The sequence below is a fragment of the Oncorhynchus clarkii genome, chromosome 4, assembly GCF_045791955.1.
Source record: "Oncorhynchus clarkii lewisi isolate Uvic-CL-2024 chromosome 4, UVic_Ocla_1.0, whole genome shotgun sequence".
Taxonomy (NCBI): Eukaryota; Metazoa; Chordata; class Actinopteri; order Salmoniformes; family Salmonidae; genus Oncorhynchus; species Oncorhynchus clarkii.
The window spans coordinates 17,107,212-17,123,655 of record NC_092150.1 but is presented as its reverse complement, the minus strand read 5'-3'; the positions used below and the strand labels follow the sequence as shown (position 1 = coordinate 17,123,655).

The following is a 16,444-nucleotide window of genomic DNA, read 5'->3' as shown; positions in this document are numbered from 1 at the left end:
ATGTCTCATCCTAATCCAGTGTCCCCTCCACAATTTCATTGAGTGAAATGACATCATCAAACCTACTTGACTCACTCATGTCCTCCCTTTTCCCCTCATGTCTGCTGCAGCTGAAGGGTACCATCCAGGACCTAAGTCTCCAGATCACCCATGACTCTAAACAGTAAGTTCTTCTCCATCCCACTGTTTTCCACCATCTGCCTTATCTGCTTGGTCTGTTTCACAAGCGTTCCCGGAAATCTCACAATGTTGCACCTCTGGGTTTAGAAACTTTGTGGCATGATGCTCCTTCATCGTCTCTGTGAGTGAATTTCTGGGTTCTACAGTGCGACCTTTTTACTCATGTGCCTAAAAATAGATGTGTGCGAACTGAAAAAGTAGCGTGAGCACATGTGCGAGTTGTGATACAGCATATAGCAAAAAAACATCCTGCCGTAGCTATTTTCAAACTATTTCTGCTGTATTGTTTTATAGCTGGTAGCTAATCACACACAAAATCACATAAATAAGAATGATTTCTTATTTCTATGCAAAGAACTACGTAGAGTCCCATATATCCCACATCGAACTAGTAACCGAAAGGTTGCAAGTTCGAATCCCCGAGCTGACAAGGTACAAATCTGTCGTTCTGCCCCTGAACAGGCAGTTAACCCACTGTTCCTAGGCCGTCATTGAAAATAAGAATTTGTTCTTAACTGACCTGCCTAGTTAAATAAAGGTCAAATTAAAAAAATAATAATAATAATAATCGCACAGCAACAGTGCCTGGGTCACTGAGTGAAACACTGGAAGATACATTTTTAGAAGCGCACAGGAATAGAAGTTGATATAATTTACACTAAAGTCTACTAAAGTGTGAATTTATACTTGTGTTTCTTGGCTATTTACATCATTTGTTCACTAGGTTGTTCAATGTTAGTTTGAGCTTGCTCAACTGCTACAAGCAAAGATGGACCTCTCAGACAGACATGCAAATCTCATGTTACCAAGGTAAAGGCCCACCCCTTAAAGGGGAGATGAAGGTGACTCAAATGTACTTTCGTTGTACTCCTAAATGTGGTCCTTGTTAAAAATGTCAGCGTAGAGCCTTGAATTTGCACATCCCATGTCATGTAGCCTAAGCGTTAACGATGAGTCAAAATCCACTTAGCCTTATTATTTTTTTCTGGTATATTCATTGATTTTCTTTCGCATTACATATAGCAGCTCCCTTTCGAGCGTTAACCTGTTTAATAGTTTTATTCATATCTGCCACAGAAAGCGAGATCACACAGTGATCCGGGGCTTTTTATTTTTCATTTTGTAAATATTTTATTTGACCTTTATTTAACTAGGCAAGTCAGTTAAGAACAAATTCTTATTTTCAATGACGGCCTAGGAACAGTGGGTTAACTGCCTATTCAGGGGCAGAACGACAGATTTGTACCTTGTACCTTGCAACCTTTCGGTTACTAGTCCAACACTCGAACCACTAGGCTACCCTGCCGCTTTCATGCAAGACTCAGTGTTATTTTCTTCGACACGAGTATAAAAGGCATTTAGCTCGTTTGGGAGTTCTGCGTCACTGTGCATTTCACGGCTGGGTTTCCCTTTGTAATCCGTTATCGTCTGCAAGTGTCGGAGCCGGTGTAATAGGATTCCACCTCGTTGGATGTCGTAGCTGGCTTTCTTGTATGTGTCTGTGTCCCGTTCCTTATAAGCGGCCCGTGACTGATGTGGTAACCTCCTCAATGGACATTTACATTTCTGCAGTAGCCAAAACATCTGCAAAGACGGCAATATGTTTTCCTTTCTCGCCAACACCCAATTAGCTGTGGGCTTACACAGGACATGAAAAGGAAGTGGAAGTATAGAGTGCAGTTGTGTTGGCGAGCTGCCTTCCTCAGTTGAACATCTGATTTCTTTTCTTTGTTATTAATTCATACTGACCTACCTGTGCACTGATCCGTGGACTATGACACTGGCTTTTCAGGTGCTTGCGTCATCAGGGACTTAATTGTTTATTTTAAAATTTTACATTTTACCTTTATTTAACTAGGCAAGTCAGTTAAGAACAAATTCTTATTTAGTGGATGAAGTTAGGAGGGAAGGCATTCTTCTGTTTCAAATCTCAGTATGTCTCACGGGCTGTGTAACCTCATATTACGGTGTCCAGTTTCCACCACGATTTCCTTCCACGGCGTCTAGCCCTATGTTTCATGTTTGTGTGTGGGTGCACGAGAGAGACCCACTGTATGTGTGTGACTGTGCGCTTTCTCTGTGAACAACTGTTTTTTGTTTACTGTCAACAGGAAGCCAGACACAGTGAAACAGAAGAATGCCTTCCCTCCTAACTTCATCCACTCTCTGGACTCCACACACATGATGCTGACTGCTCTCTACTGCTACAGGTACACTAAGTACTGACCTCTGACCCCACCACACAGGACGGACCTCTGATCACATTCCCTACCACACTCTACCACCATTCAGCTGATGCACTGTCTGCTCTCAAGACCCATCTGAATAACAATTTCTGTTTGATCCCATAAACTGTTTTCATAGTATGTCACGTTGATTCAAATCTCAGTATGTCTCACAGGCTGTGTAACCTCATATTACGGTTTCCACCACGATTTCCTTCCACGGCGTCTAGCCCTATGTCTCATGTTTCTACTCTGTGTGCTTCTCTAGCGCCGGCCTGACGTTCGTCTCCGTCCACGACTGCTTCTGGACCCACGCCCTTACAGTCGACACGATGAACAAGGTACTTTAGTACAGTACAATCCTCACCTTCATTACTGTAACTTTTACGGTCTTAGCACACAGCTCCCCTGTATCCTACCTTTTTATAGGCCTTCCCTGATGTCAATGACTTTATACCACTGTCTGCCTGGCCCTTAATACATGCCGTTACAGCTGTTGGCAGGCAGTGCCATATGACCCGGTGTTGCGTCCTGTCCTTTACGGAGTGTATATATGGCTGTGTTTCCCTGCCCCTCAGGACATCGAGGTGTCAACAAGTCTAAATGGTTTCCACTAGATAACACAGCTACAAAATGTACTATATCGTCAAACAATTCGGAAATCAAAGAGTTTATTTAAGCTTAGGGTTAGGCATAAGGTTAGCAATGTGGTTAAGGTTAGGTCTAAAATCAGATTTTAAGAAAAATTGTATGAATAGGCAGGGTTTATGACTTTGTGGCTGTGTTAACTAGTGATGACCAGACTATATTGAGATGCTCCTGTTCTATAAAGATCCAAACTATCCGAATTACCATAATGGCATTTCTGTATGAATTATGTGAAGAAAAGAGCTTCCAACATTATTTCTTCATCCAATCTCCTGTGATTAGTATTGAAGAGGTTATTTCATAGTATTGTTATTTCTTGTCATGTTTAAATCTCAAAGTGCTCTTCCCTAATTTCATAGCCAATTGAACAAAAAGCAAGGGGAAGCGCTCAAAATAACTAGGTCAGCACCTCAACATATGACATGGGATTTTATTACCCCTTTAAGATGCACTCCAGAATCTGAAACCACAAAATTTGTCACGAATTGGATTCGTAACATATCATATGAATTGAAGACAACAACAAAAAAAGGAAGAAATTCAGGACGTAACATATCACGCTAAATGGATGATGTACTGTAGTACACAATTTGATAACGTAGTACACACAAAACGGGGCCCACTTTTGGCTCATGACCACCACTTTCGGAACTACTGTCTGAAATATTACAAAAGTTTGAGTGCATCTTTAGGTCATTCTTCAGGAATGCATTAAATTGGTCCTGACCTGACAGCAGTAATGATTGGCACCAATCACTCTAGCTTGTCTTCTATCCCCTCCCTCCTTTTCCACCTTTGCTTCTCTCCCCCTGTCAGTCTTGAATAGAGCGGTTGGTTGGGAGTATAGTAGAGTAGCTGAGCATGTTGTGCTCTCTTGGGTTGCCAGGTTTGCCGGGAGCAGTTTGTGGCACTGCACAGCCAGCCCATCCTTCAAGAGCTGTCCAACTTCCTACTGCAGAAATATTGCTCTGGGCTATCGTAAGTTTCTACAACACACACACAAACTGGACCACTGGCCCACCTCACTGGCAGAGCAGTTTGGTTTAATTTACACATAATTATTATGAAGATAAAAACCAGACAGGAAAAAGTTTTTGTTTTTTAAACACATTTTATATAAATAAACATCACACTATTTTATCTCAGAATGTATGTCACTGTGCATATTTACTGAATACGTTGCTCACCAAAAAGTACATACAATGGCACCGCCAATCCCACTGCCTCAGCCATGTATGCATAAAACAGCGTTTCCCAAACTAAGAAGTCACGTCGTCTGAAAATAGGGTTGTGAGAGAAACTTTATATATATATATATATATATATAAATCAAGCTTGGTTCTTAGAACCGGGGTTACGTCAGTAACCTACGGTAGCAGTTAAATCTGTTTGTAATGAACACAGCGGTTTCAGGTTTCTTCCTTCAAATGTGCCCACATAAAAAAAATACGAAATAGAGCAGCCTTTCGTAAAGTGTGGGTCGCGACGTGTCAGAGTAAATGTATAATTCTTTAGTTAATTACTGGAATTGATTTGGCCAAGTGCATCTGTGCTAGAGAATGGTTGCTTGTCAAGGGCCATGAATTCCATTATCTTGACATTAATGGATTTCACCTTTTGAGCTGTCTCGCTGAATTTTTCTTACTCTTTCAAATGACTGCTCGACTTGAACTTGTTTAGTTGTTGGAAGTGTGCCCTTTGTATTTTTCTTCTCTTGTTCTGTGTAGCGCTGTATTTTTTACGTTATATAAGTATGCACGTCAGCTTTGACATCGGTTTTGCACATCAGCGTTAAACTAGACATCGGGCTGTTGGCATTTTTAGCCGATATCGTCTGATTCTGATATGTTTACCTATTTATTTCTTTATTTTATCGTGCATCGCTATTATATACTGTAGTAATGAATGTAGTGGTGTTGCTGATCGTAGTATACTGTAGTATTTAGTGTAATATTTTTGTGGACATTACTGTAGTGTTTACTGTAGTGTTTTTGTTTTATCATATTTGACATAGAAGTGGAGGCTTTCTCCTTCAGGAAACCTACTGGAGAAATACTAAAAGAGCACATTTTCCATAACCTGTAGGTAGGTAGGACTGGGGTCTAAACAGAGTTTTCTACAACCTGTAGGTAGGTAGGACTGGGGTCTAAACAGAGTTTTCTACAACCTGTAGGTAGGTAAGACTGGGGTCTAAACAGAGTTTTCTACAACCTGTAGGTAGGTAAGACTGGGGTCTAAACAGAGTTTTCTACAACCTGTAGGTAGGTAGGACTGGGGTCTAAACAGAGTTTTCTACAACCTGTAGGTAGGTAGGACTGGGGTCTAAACAGAGTTTTCTACAACCTGTAGGTAGGTAAGACTGGGGTCTAAACAGAGTTTTCTACAACCTGTAGGTAGGTAGGACTGGGGTCTAAACAGAGTTTTCTACAACCTGTAGGTAGGTAGGACTGGGGTCTAAACAGAGTTTTCTACAACCTGTAGGTAGGTAGGACTGGGGTCTAAACAGAGTTTTCTACAACCTGTAGGTAGGTAGGACTGGGGTCTAAACAGAGTTTTCTACAACCTGTAGGTAGGTAGGACTGGGGTCTAAACAGAGTTTTCTACAACCTGTAGGGAACACTGTACATGTACAGTATATGGTCTATACTTGACATGTAGGTTTTGACTTATGGGTGGCAAAAATTGGGATATGGGGAGGGGAATGGGCAGGGTATATGCAAATTAAACACTGTAGTATTTACTATAGTTAAACAAGTGTGTTTTTGCAGACATTACTGTAGTATTTACTACATTTGTTTTTCTGGTACTATTGTAGTATTTACTATAGTATTCTACTACAAAATTCTATAGTAAGTGCTACACATGCTCGAGGGATTCTACAGTGCTTAGTATTTTATAATATACTACAAAATACTATAGTAAGCACTTAACAATCGAGGGATACTACAGTGTATAGTATTGGACAGTATACTTCAGTTAACTACAGAATTCTATACTATACTTCATGTGGGTGGCACTATCCTTTGAACACTTTAAGCTACAGAAAATTATGACCCCATAATAAGACTCTCAAGCACTTATGTGTTTTCTGTTTCCCTCTACAATGCCCACAAGCCAGAGTGGACTAGACCAGACACTAAATCCGACTGGGGGGGGTAAAGAACAATCACTGTATGTCCTTTTCTACACAGAAGACCATACAAAATTATTAACCTCCCAATTCCTTTGTTGCATTTGTCACTTCAAACTATACTTCCTTCAGATTTAAATACTGTCAAAAGTACTGTCAGACTGATTTGTAATAGATTATAATAACCCCAATTTAAAAAAGCAAACATTGACCGTTGATATCTTTTATTTACTTTGATCACTTTTTTTACATGGTGGGGTCGCAACATTTTTTTTGTCAAAATGGGTTCGCTGGCCAAACGAGTGTGGTAACCCCTGGCATAAACGGTAAAAACAGACATGTACAGTAACTATGGTAGATAAATGCTTCTAAAACACGTGGAGTTTCCTGCTGCGATCAGTTTCTCTCTCTGCTTGTACTTTTTAAGCCTGGAGTTGCCATAGCTGGACTTTAATGGTAAAGCATACACACACATCCTTAAAGTAGTAGTTTGAGCACTGTAGAAACTAAACTTACTGAACATTAGATGGGCTTTTAACTATGCCACCAAATACAGAAATGGCTTTAAAAGTGCACCGATTCCCAGACTATACCTTTTATAAGTGACTGTTTAGAAGCTTGACAGACCACTTGACAGACCAGACCGTAAATATTTTTTACGGTTAGGTTGCTTGTAAAAAGTTGTTTTTCACTTGGTGTTGGGTTAAGTGTACATAGTATCCACACTGCTCCTTCGGTGGGGTAATTGGGCATCCAGGCCAGCCCCTGATCTCCTCTGCCAAGGCCCCATGAGGTCATAGCCCCTAGGAGGAGAGGCTAGATGAGGAAGGCAGGAGCTTAACGAGATGAGCCTGCGGAGACTGCACCACTGCCCTGCTCTCTTCAATAGCAGGGACTCCTGATCAACCTCTCACCACAACAACAACTTAATAAGCACTTAATCTGTCATCCTTTCTCCTCCAGGAGCGAGGTCAAAAACAATAAGTTTTTAGAGTACCGGAGGATGCTGCTACTACTGGCCAAAGTGCCTCAAACAGGTCAGTGTTTCTCTCTTTCTCTCTTTGTCTGCACCCTACAGGACCTGTGTATTCTGTTCATCAGATCCATGGGATAATCCCCACAGCACAGGGGTTGATTGATGAAAGTGTCAGCACCACACCCGTCTGCCCATCATCAGCTTTTGTGGTTGTTTAACCTCTGTCCATCTGAGGCTGGTTGGTACCAGCAGCTCCACCCGCCATGCAAAGTCTCCTTACACGACTCAGGCAGGTGTAGTGGTGTCTGAACCACACGGAGGCCATCACTACGGTAACCTCTGGCTGTCTCCTCTAACAGAATACAGTGGAGTACTAGCTGAATACTAGCTAGACGTTGTTATACAACAGGGGTACTCATGTACTATTTGAGAAGATCTGGTGACGCAAAGGTCCGGATGGATATAGTCATTTATCGGCGTAGTAACAAAGCCCCACCTCACAACCCATGCGACCCCAAACTGTTCACACCCCTCTTGTTGGCGGAGAGTCAATTTTTTTGTAAATATACATACTAGTCAAAAGTTTGGACACATCTACTCATTCAAGGCTTTTTATTTATTTTTACTATTTTCTACATTGTAGAATAATATTGAAGACATCAAAACTATGAAATAACACGTATGGAATCATGAAGTAACCAAAAAAAATGTTAAACAAATCAAAACATAGTTGAGATTCTTCAAAGTAGCCACCCTTTGCCTTGATGACAGCTTTGTACACTCTTGGCATTCTCTCATGCAGCTAAACCTGGAATGCTTTGACCAACAGTTTTGAAGGAGTTCCCACATATGCTGAGCACTTGTTGGCTGCTTTTCCTTCACTCTGCGGTCCAACTCATCCCAAACCATCTCAATTGGGCTGAGGTCAGGTGATTATGGAGGCCAGGTCATCTGATGCAGCACTCCATCACTCGCTTTGGTCAAATAGCCCTTACAGCCTTTAGGTGTGTTGTGTCATTGTCCTTTTACAAAACAAATGATAGTCTAAGCAAACCAGATGGGATGGCATATCGCTGCAGAATGCTGTGGTAGCCATGCTGCTTAAGTGTGCCTTGAATTCTTAATAAATCAGACAGTGTCACCAGCAAAGCACCTCCACACTATCACATCTTCTCCATTCTTCACGGTGGGAACCACACATGTGGAGATCATCCGCTCTCCTACTCTGCGTCTCACAAAGACACAGCGGTTGGAACCAAAATCTCAAATATGGACTCATCAGACCAAAGGACAGATTTCCACCGGTTTAATGTCCATTGCTTGTGTTTCTTGGCCCAAGCAAGTCTGCTTCTTATTGGTGTCCTTTACTAGTGGTTTCTTTGCAGCAATTTGACCATGAAGGCCTGATTCATGCAGTTTCCTCTGAACAGTTGATGTTGAGATGTGTCTGTTACTTGAACTCCGTGAAGCTTTTATTTGGGATGCATTTTCTGAGGCTGGTAACTCGAATGAACTTATCCTTTGAAGCAGAGGTAACTCTGGGTCTTCCTTTCCTGTGGCGGTCCTCAAGAGAGCCAGTGTCATCATAGCGATAAATGGTTTTTGTGACGGCACTTAAAGAAACTTTAAAGGTTATTTGAAATTTTTCGCATTGACTGACCTTTGTCTTAAAGTAATGATCGACTGCCGTTTCTCTTTGCTTATTTGAGCTGTTCTTGCCATAATATGAAATAGGGCTATCTTCTGTGTACCACCCCTACCTTGTCACAACACAATTGATTGGCTCAAACACATTAAGAATTTACAACATTTACTTTTTAAGAAGGCACACCCGTTACTTGAAATGCATTCCAGGTGACTACCTCATGAAGCTGGTTCAGAGAATGCCAAGAGTGTGCAAAGCTGTCAAAGGCAAAGGGTGGCTACTTTGAAGAATCTCAAATATAAAATATATTTTTTGCTTACTACATGATTCCCTATGTGTTATTTAAGAATTTTGAGGGCTTCACTATTATTCTACAATGTAAAAAATAAAGAAAAACCCTGGAATGAGCAGATGTCCAAACGTTTGACTGGTACTGTATGTAAATAAGGTATTTATTATTATTTGTCACTTTGGGGTATTGTGTGTAGACTGGTGAGGGGTTTGAATACTTTTCGAATTCACTGTATATAATGGTAGTGAGAACATTGACTCCTATACAGTGTCCTATAGAAGTCAACAGCCATATGTCAGGGAAACTCAGAATTGGACCACAATATTTGACCGATCAAAACGTAGACAATCATTACCCATTAATGTATCCTCCACTACGTCCTACCCCTTTTCCCTGACGTGAGGTTGTGTTCTTGTCTCCCAGGCGACTTTGATCTCCAGCAGGTGAAGGAATCCACTTACTTCTTCAGCTAAGAGGAACAGACTGACAATCAGAGCAACAGGATGCAAAAGCCAATGGATGAGATGAGTAGGATTGACAGACTGTGAGGCTGAACACTGAGAGGGCTGTGTGGGGACTGGGAAGGCTTGTCTCCCTCAGGCATCAGATGATTGATCCACTGCCCGCTGGGTGAAGCCAAGGCTTTCTGCAACAGCTCCATCACACATAATGACCCACCCAGACAGACCGCCCATAGACCAGTGTGGGAGGAGAGGCTTCCTCTGTAGAGGAGACAAGGAAATGAGAGCAGCTTCCCCACTCTGGACTGGAGAGGATCGCAACAGTGCTCATTTAGGCTTTGACATTTCCCCTTTTTCTGTTGTGTGTGAGAGAATGAATGATATCCCTTGTCTGAAAATGTGAGCGTTGTTATATATCAAATCATATGTGTGTGTTCCGGCGACTCTGTCCTCTCATAATGAACACCTTCACTATAAAGAGACTTCTAAGAGTGTGAGTGACCAGTGTGTTTCCTCCCTATCTCTCTCCACAGTGTTCTGATCTGCCCGTTCCCTCCCTCCCTCAATCTAACACCTGGCTGATTAAGCACATGATACTGCCTCTCATTGATTGAGGCATCCAGGAAGAGATGCCCACTCTGACATTTAGAGCCACACCTCATTTACCTCGCAAGTTTCCACTGGAGACAGTTACTCTCACTCACATTGAGAGGGAAGAAAAATAGTCATAATGGGTGGGTGGATGGATGGAAAGGTAGGACGTCATGAATTGTTCTTACAAAAAAAGACTGTTTTCAAACAATATCTGCAGTTGCCATCTGGGGGGGAGAAATGGTTCACTTCTGAGAGGGATTTTTTTTGTCAGTGAGCATTTCTCCTTTGCCAAAATAATCCATCCACTTGACAGGTGTGGCATATCAAGAAGCTGATTTAACAGCATGATCATTACACAGGTGCACTTTGTGCGTGGTACAATAAAAGGCCACTCTAAAATGTGCAGTTTTTTTCACACAACACAATTGCACTGATGTCTCAAGTTTTGAGGGAGCGTGCAATTGACATACTGACTGCAGGAATGTCCACCAGAGCGGTTGCCAGATAATTGAATGTTAATTTCTCCAACGTTGTTTTAGAAAATTTGTCAGCACGTCCAACCGGCCCAGACCACATGTATCCACACCAGCCCAGGACCTCCACATCCGGCTTCTTCATGAAGCCTGGCGAAAGTAAACAGCACAGGACACAAACTAATTTGGGGTTTATTCTGTCGAAGCTTTAATAGGATCATGTAGAAGGGAAATCTCCACAAGATGAAGTCACCAAGTAAAGTTCAGTTTAAATTACAACCAAGTGAAATAAATCTGTTTTAATAAAGTGCATAAAACGAGTAAAGTAAGTACCAAGTGAAATGCCTAGTGGCTCTGCTTTCTATAGAAAAACAAAATACAGAGACCACAATGTTCAGTTAGAATGGACTTTCTAACATTTCAAATATCTGGGTACAATATGTCCTTTATTTAATTGTCATAAAAATATATGAATACTTACAAACACACTGTCCACATGATACCTTAACCCCATATGGAACAATAGCTCCTCATTTCACCCTTACTGCACTGGGGGAAATGTCATATCAACAGAGGTTACAATACAAAATGAAACAAAATACAGCACCCTGAAGCTTTACATGAAATAGAATGTCATTCTGATAATTACTCACACTTCCAAAATATCTTATCAAATCCACAATGTGGTTCTGAGAGCACTGGTATTCAGCTAGCCAGAAGCTAACATCCTCATGTCAATCTGAAAGTATCAACCGGTTTAACATGACCATCATAAATATTACAAAATTATCTTATACAGTGCAGATGACGCAAAATCTGATACATTCCGGTACAAGAGTAAGACAAAAAGTATTATTTACCCATCTAAAGTAACGTTGGACATACGATGGATCTCAACAGCGCTCCAGTGTAATTGTTTGCTCTCACTCTTACACACTGAGCATGCGCAATCCCATAACTGCTTGCTCACCTTATTTATGGATATCTTAAAGGAACAGTGCTATTTAGTGGATATAACTGAATACAGGCTCCCAAGTGGGTGGGCCTATGCCCTCCCAGGCAAACCGAAGGCTGCACCCCTGCCCATTCATGTGAAATCTGTAGATTAGGGTCTAATTTATTTATTTCAACTGACTGATTTCCTTATATGAACTGTAACTCAGTAAAATTGTTGAAACTGTTGTATTTTGTGCTCATATTTTTGTTCATTATACAGTGCCCTCGGAAAGTATTCAGATCCTGTGACTTTTTTTCCACAATTTGTTTTTTTTCTAAGCAGTCCACCCAATACTCCATAATGACAAAGTTAAAAAAAAAAATGCGAAAAAACATACCTTATTTAAACATATGTATTCAGACCCTATGCTATGAGATTCAAATTGATCTCAGGTGCATCCTGTTTCCATTGATCATCCTTGAGATGTTTCTACAACTTGATTGGTGTCAACCTGGGGTAAATTCAATTGATTGGACATGATTTGGAATGTTAAACACCTGTCTTTATAAGTCCCACACTTGACAGTGCATGTCAGATCAAAAACCAAGCCATGAGGTCAAAGGAATTGTCCGTAGAGCTCCGAGACAGGATTGTGTTGAGGCACAGATCTGGGGACGGGTACCAAAACATTTCTGCAGCATTGAAGGTCCCCAATAACACAGTGGCCTCCATCATTCTTAAATGGAAGAAGTTTGGAACTGCCAAGACTCTTACTAGAGCTGGCCGTTCGGCCAAACTGAGCAATCGGGGGAGAATGGCCTTGGTCAATGAGGTGACCTAGAACCTGTTGGTCACTGACAGAGCTCTAGAATTCCTCTGTGGAGATGGGAGAACCTTCCAGAAGGACAACCATCTCTGCAGCACTCCACCAATCAGCCATTTGTGGTAGAGTGGCCAGACAAAAGGCACCCAGTAAAAGGCACCTAAAGACTCAGACCATGAGAAACAAGATTCTCTGTTCTCATGAAACCAAGATTGAACTCTTTGGCCTAAATGCCAAGCATCACGTCTGAAGGAAACCTTGCACCAACCGTACGGTGAAGCATTATGGTGACAACATCATGCTGTGGGGATGTTTTTCAGCGACAGGGACTGGGAGACTAGTCAGGATCGAGGGAAAGATGAACGGAGCAAAGTACAGAGATATCCTTGATGAAAACCTGCTCCAGAGCGTTCAGGACCTCAGACTGGAGCAAAGGTTCCCCTTCCAACAGGACAACGACCCTAAGCACACAGCCAAGACAACGCAGGAGTGGCTTCGGGATCAGTCTCTGAATGTCCTTGTGGCCCAGCCAGAGCCCGGACATGAACCCGATTGAACATCTCTGGAGAAACCTGAAATTAGCTGTGCAGAAATGCCCCCCATCCAACATGACAGAGCTTGAGAGGGTGTGCTGAGAGAAATGGGAGAAACTTCCCAAATACAGGTGTGCCAAGCTTGTAGCGTCATACCCAAGAACACTCGAGGCATTAAAATTATTAAAATGCAGATCAATTTATAACATTGTTGACATGCGTTTTTCTGGATTTCTTTGTTGCTATTCTGTCTCTCACTGTTCAAATAAACCTACCATTAAAATTATAGACTGAACATTTCTTTTTCAGTGGGCAAACGTACAAAATCAGCAGTGGATCAAATACTTTTTTTTCCCTCACTGTATATATCATTTTTTAATGTTCATAGATATGCAGAAGGAAAAAAATTACCGTGTTTGCTTTGTTGTTATGGTGTATTGTGTGTAGATTGATGAGGAAAGTGGTTTTTAATCAATATTAGATTAAGGCTGTAATAAGGCAAAATGTGGAAAAAAATCAAGGAGTCTGAATACTTTCTGAATACACTGTATTACTGAATCTCATCTGGGCCAAGGCACAGGAATTGTAATTACTTAGTATTGCCCACAAGTCATCATTTCCTGAAGTGCCATCAGGAAAATAAAGTCAAAGAAACGTGGCCATGCAGCCAAGAATGAAAAGCAATTCAAATTTATGACAGTGACAGGGCGAACTCGTTCTCTGGGACTCTCCTAATAGACAGATGTAGGATGCATAGCCTAACATGCTCTTAGGAGCTCAACCACTAACTATTATCATACTGTACCAACGAGCAATACCAATATCAGAGCCTACAGCAGTCAATCTTATTGTATTTTTTTTCATTTGTCCACTGTTGATACTGTCCCAAAAATGTTTTGGGATGCATTTTGCATCATCATAATGATGTGGTCAGTGACACTTTGCTTCTTGAAAGTCCAATATCTTGAAAACTTGACTGCTGACATGTAAAACATTTTAGGACTGAATCAACAGTGGACTAGTAATACAAAATACATTGTTTTTGATTGGATTTCCCCTTTAAGTGTAACAGTATAATTTTAGACCGTCCCCTCGCCCATACCCGGGCGCGAACCAGGGACCTTCTGCACACATCAACAACAGTCACCCTCGAAGCATCGTTACCCATCGCTCCACAAAAGCCGCGGCCCTTGCAGAGCAAGGGGAACAACTACTTCAAGGTCTCAGAGCAAGTGACGTCACTGATTGAAACGCTATTTAGCGCACATCGCTAACTAAGCTAGCCGTTTCACATCCGTTACATAAGCAGTGAGAGTCAGTGTTGGTTGCTACCTCAGGGTATTTGTATCTGAATTAAAACTAGCTGGGGGAAATGGCTATATTCTCTGTCCCCAGAGCATTTTTCTGCTCTTCTGTGCTATTATACTGTACAAGCCTCATAGTGACAGCTATCCTTGAATGTCACATGTCACTTCCAAAGGGAAAAAAATAGACATAATAAAATGTATATTGATGAATGTAGAAATATACCTATGCTGATAGCAGTGTCAAATGCCTCCCCAGACTGCATCTAATAATAAATATTCATACCCCTTTACTCAGGACAGTTCCTATGGGCAAAACATAATCAGAAACAATCACAACGAGCTCGAAATGCATCCAAGTTTGTAGTCACAAGCTTGATGTAGCCATTGCATGCTAGGAATATGGGACCAAATACTACACGTTTTATTACTTTAATACACTAGAAATGAGTTTGTCAAAATACTGATGACTTCTTCAAATAGGGGGACTGGATACATCAAGTGCTTTTATTTCTAAACAGTAAAACAACTATGTATGAAAATACCTTAAAATAAAAGGTGACATTTAGTACTGCCCCCTCATATGAAACATTTGATCACAAATCCAAAGTCTTGGAGTATGGAGCTACAACCCCTGACATCTGGACTGAGCTGAAGAACCTGAGAGACATGGTGGTGGGACAGAGAATAGAGCTGAGGCCAGACTGAAAGACAGCTGAGGCTGACCTTGATCGAGCGTCACTAAGAGTGTTACTAAGGCTGAACTGCTGTTCCAAAAGATCAGGGTGGAGGAGCTGGAGAGAATGCATCCCTGAAAGCCAGTGAGAGAAAGGTGGAGGAGCTGAAGAGAGAATGCATCCCCGAAAGCCAGTGACAGCCAGTGAGAGATAGGTGGAGGAGCTGAAGAGAGAATGCATCCCTGAAAGCCAGTGACAGCCAGTGAGAGAGAGGTGGAGGAGCTGAAGAGAGAATGCATCCCTGAAAGCCAGTGAGAGAGAGGTGGAGGAGCTGAAGAGAGAATGCATCCCTGAAAGCCAGTGAGAGAGAGGTGGAGGAGCTGAAGAGAGAATGCATCCCTGAAAGCCAGTGACAGCCAGTGAGAGATAGGTGGAGGAGCTGAAGAGATAATGCATCCCTGAAAGCCAGTGACAGCCAGTGAGAGAGAGGTGGATGAGCTGAAGAGAGAATGCATCCCTGAAAGCCAGTGAGAGAGAGGTGGAGGAGCTGAAGAGAGAATGCATCCCTGAAAGCCAGTGAGAGAGAGGTGGAGGAGCTGAAGAGAGAATGCATCCCTGAAAGCCAGTGACAGCCAGTTAGAGAGAGGTGGAGGAGCTGAAGACAGAATGCATCCCTGAAAGCCAGTGACAGCCAGTGAGAGAGAGGTGGAGGAGCTGAAGACAGAATGCATCCCTGAAAGCCAGTGACAGCCAGTGAGAGAGAGGTGGAGGAGCTGAAGACAGATAACACAGCCAGACCAAAGGTGGCCTTCTCTGCTAGTTTGGCTAATTTAGGACATGTTGGACGCTTCAATACTGACATTACATTGGTCCACAATAGAGACTTCAACAAACATTGGCACAGCCTACAACCCTACTTCAGATTCACTGACTATGATCCCTGCACTCCTGCATACATTAGTGTATTCCACAGGAGGCTGCTGAGGGGAGGACAGCTCATAATAATGTCTGTAATGGAGTTAATGGAATGGTATCAAACACGTGACGACGGGCTATTACTATGAACCTGTCCTCCCCAATTAAGGGGCCACTAGCCGCCTGTGGTGTATTCATGTATCACAATACCCAGAAAGTTATGTTAAATGCCATATACGATTCTAATGGATAGGATGCACCTGCATCTAATGCATTGTCTTCAGAGCTAGAGAATGGGGATGTGGTCTACATGCTTCTCTCCCCAAAGGCTACAGGCTCTATTGTGATATTGATTCCCAAACCCCCTTCAGTGGCTTGTAATGTGCTTTCCTTATAACTAATTTCTGTGTTCTATTCATGTGTTGTTCTAATAACCAATTTCTGTGTTCATGCAAGTGACTGATTTAACGAATCCACACTTATCAGTATCTGCAATTTGGCAGTATGCCCAGACCTTGTTTTAAGAACTACAAAAGATATCTCAGTTTCAAGGTCTCAGCTTACAGAGAAGAAGCCTCGTGAGATATTGGTCTGTCACATGTTATGAACCAGTATTGGTCAGTCATATGAA

The 16,444-nt window shown here is 41.9% G+C and overlaps 1 protein-coding gene and 1 non-coding gene across 2 annotated transcripts in view; one reads left to right on the top strand and one right to left on the bottom strand.

Moving 5' to 3' along the window:
• The window catches only part of LOC139406516 (DNA-directed RNA polymerase, mitochondrial-like), a 43,794-nt gene extending 31,989 nt beyond the window's left edge, over nt 1-11,805 (top strand). The window contains exons 16-21 of the mRNA XM_071149180.1: nt 111-163; nt 2,292-2,390; nt 2,674-2,746; nt 3,940-4,031; nt 7,147-7,220; nt 9,520-11,805. Coding sequence (XP_071005281.1) covers nt 111-163; nt 2,292-2,390; nt 2,674-2,746; nt 3,940-4,031; nt 7,147-7,220; nt 9,520-9,569 — 441 coding nt within the window. The 3' untranslated portion in view covers nt 9,570-11,805. The remainder of the gene's footprint in view (nt 1-110; nt 164-2,291; nt 2,391-2,673; nt 2,747-3,939; nt 4,032-7,146; nt 7,221-9,519) is intronic.
• On the bottom strand, nt 5,072-5,124 carry LOC139408132 (U7 small nuclear RNA). Its single transcript, XR_011634189.1, has one exon. It is a non-coding gene; the product is annotated as a U7 small nuclear RNA (small nuclear RNA).
• Nucleotides 11,806-16,444: the final 4,639 nt, after the last annotated feature.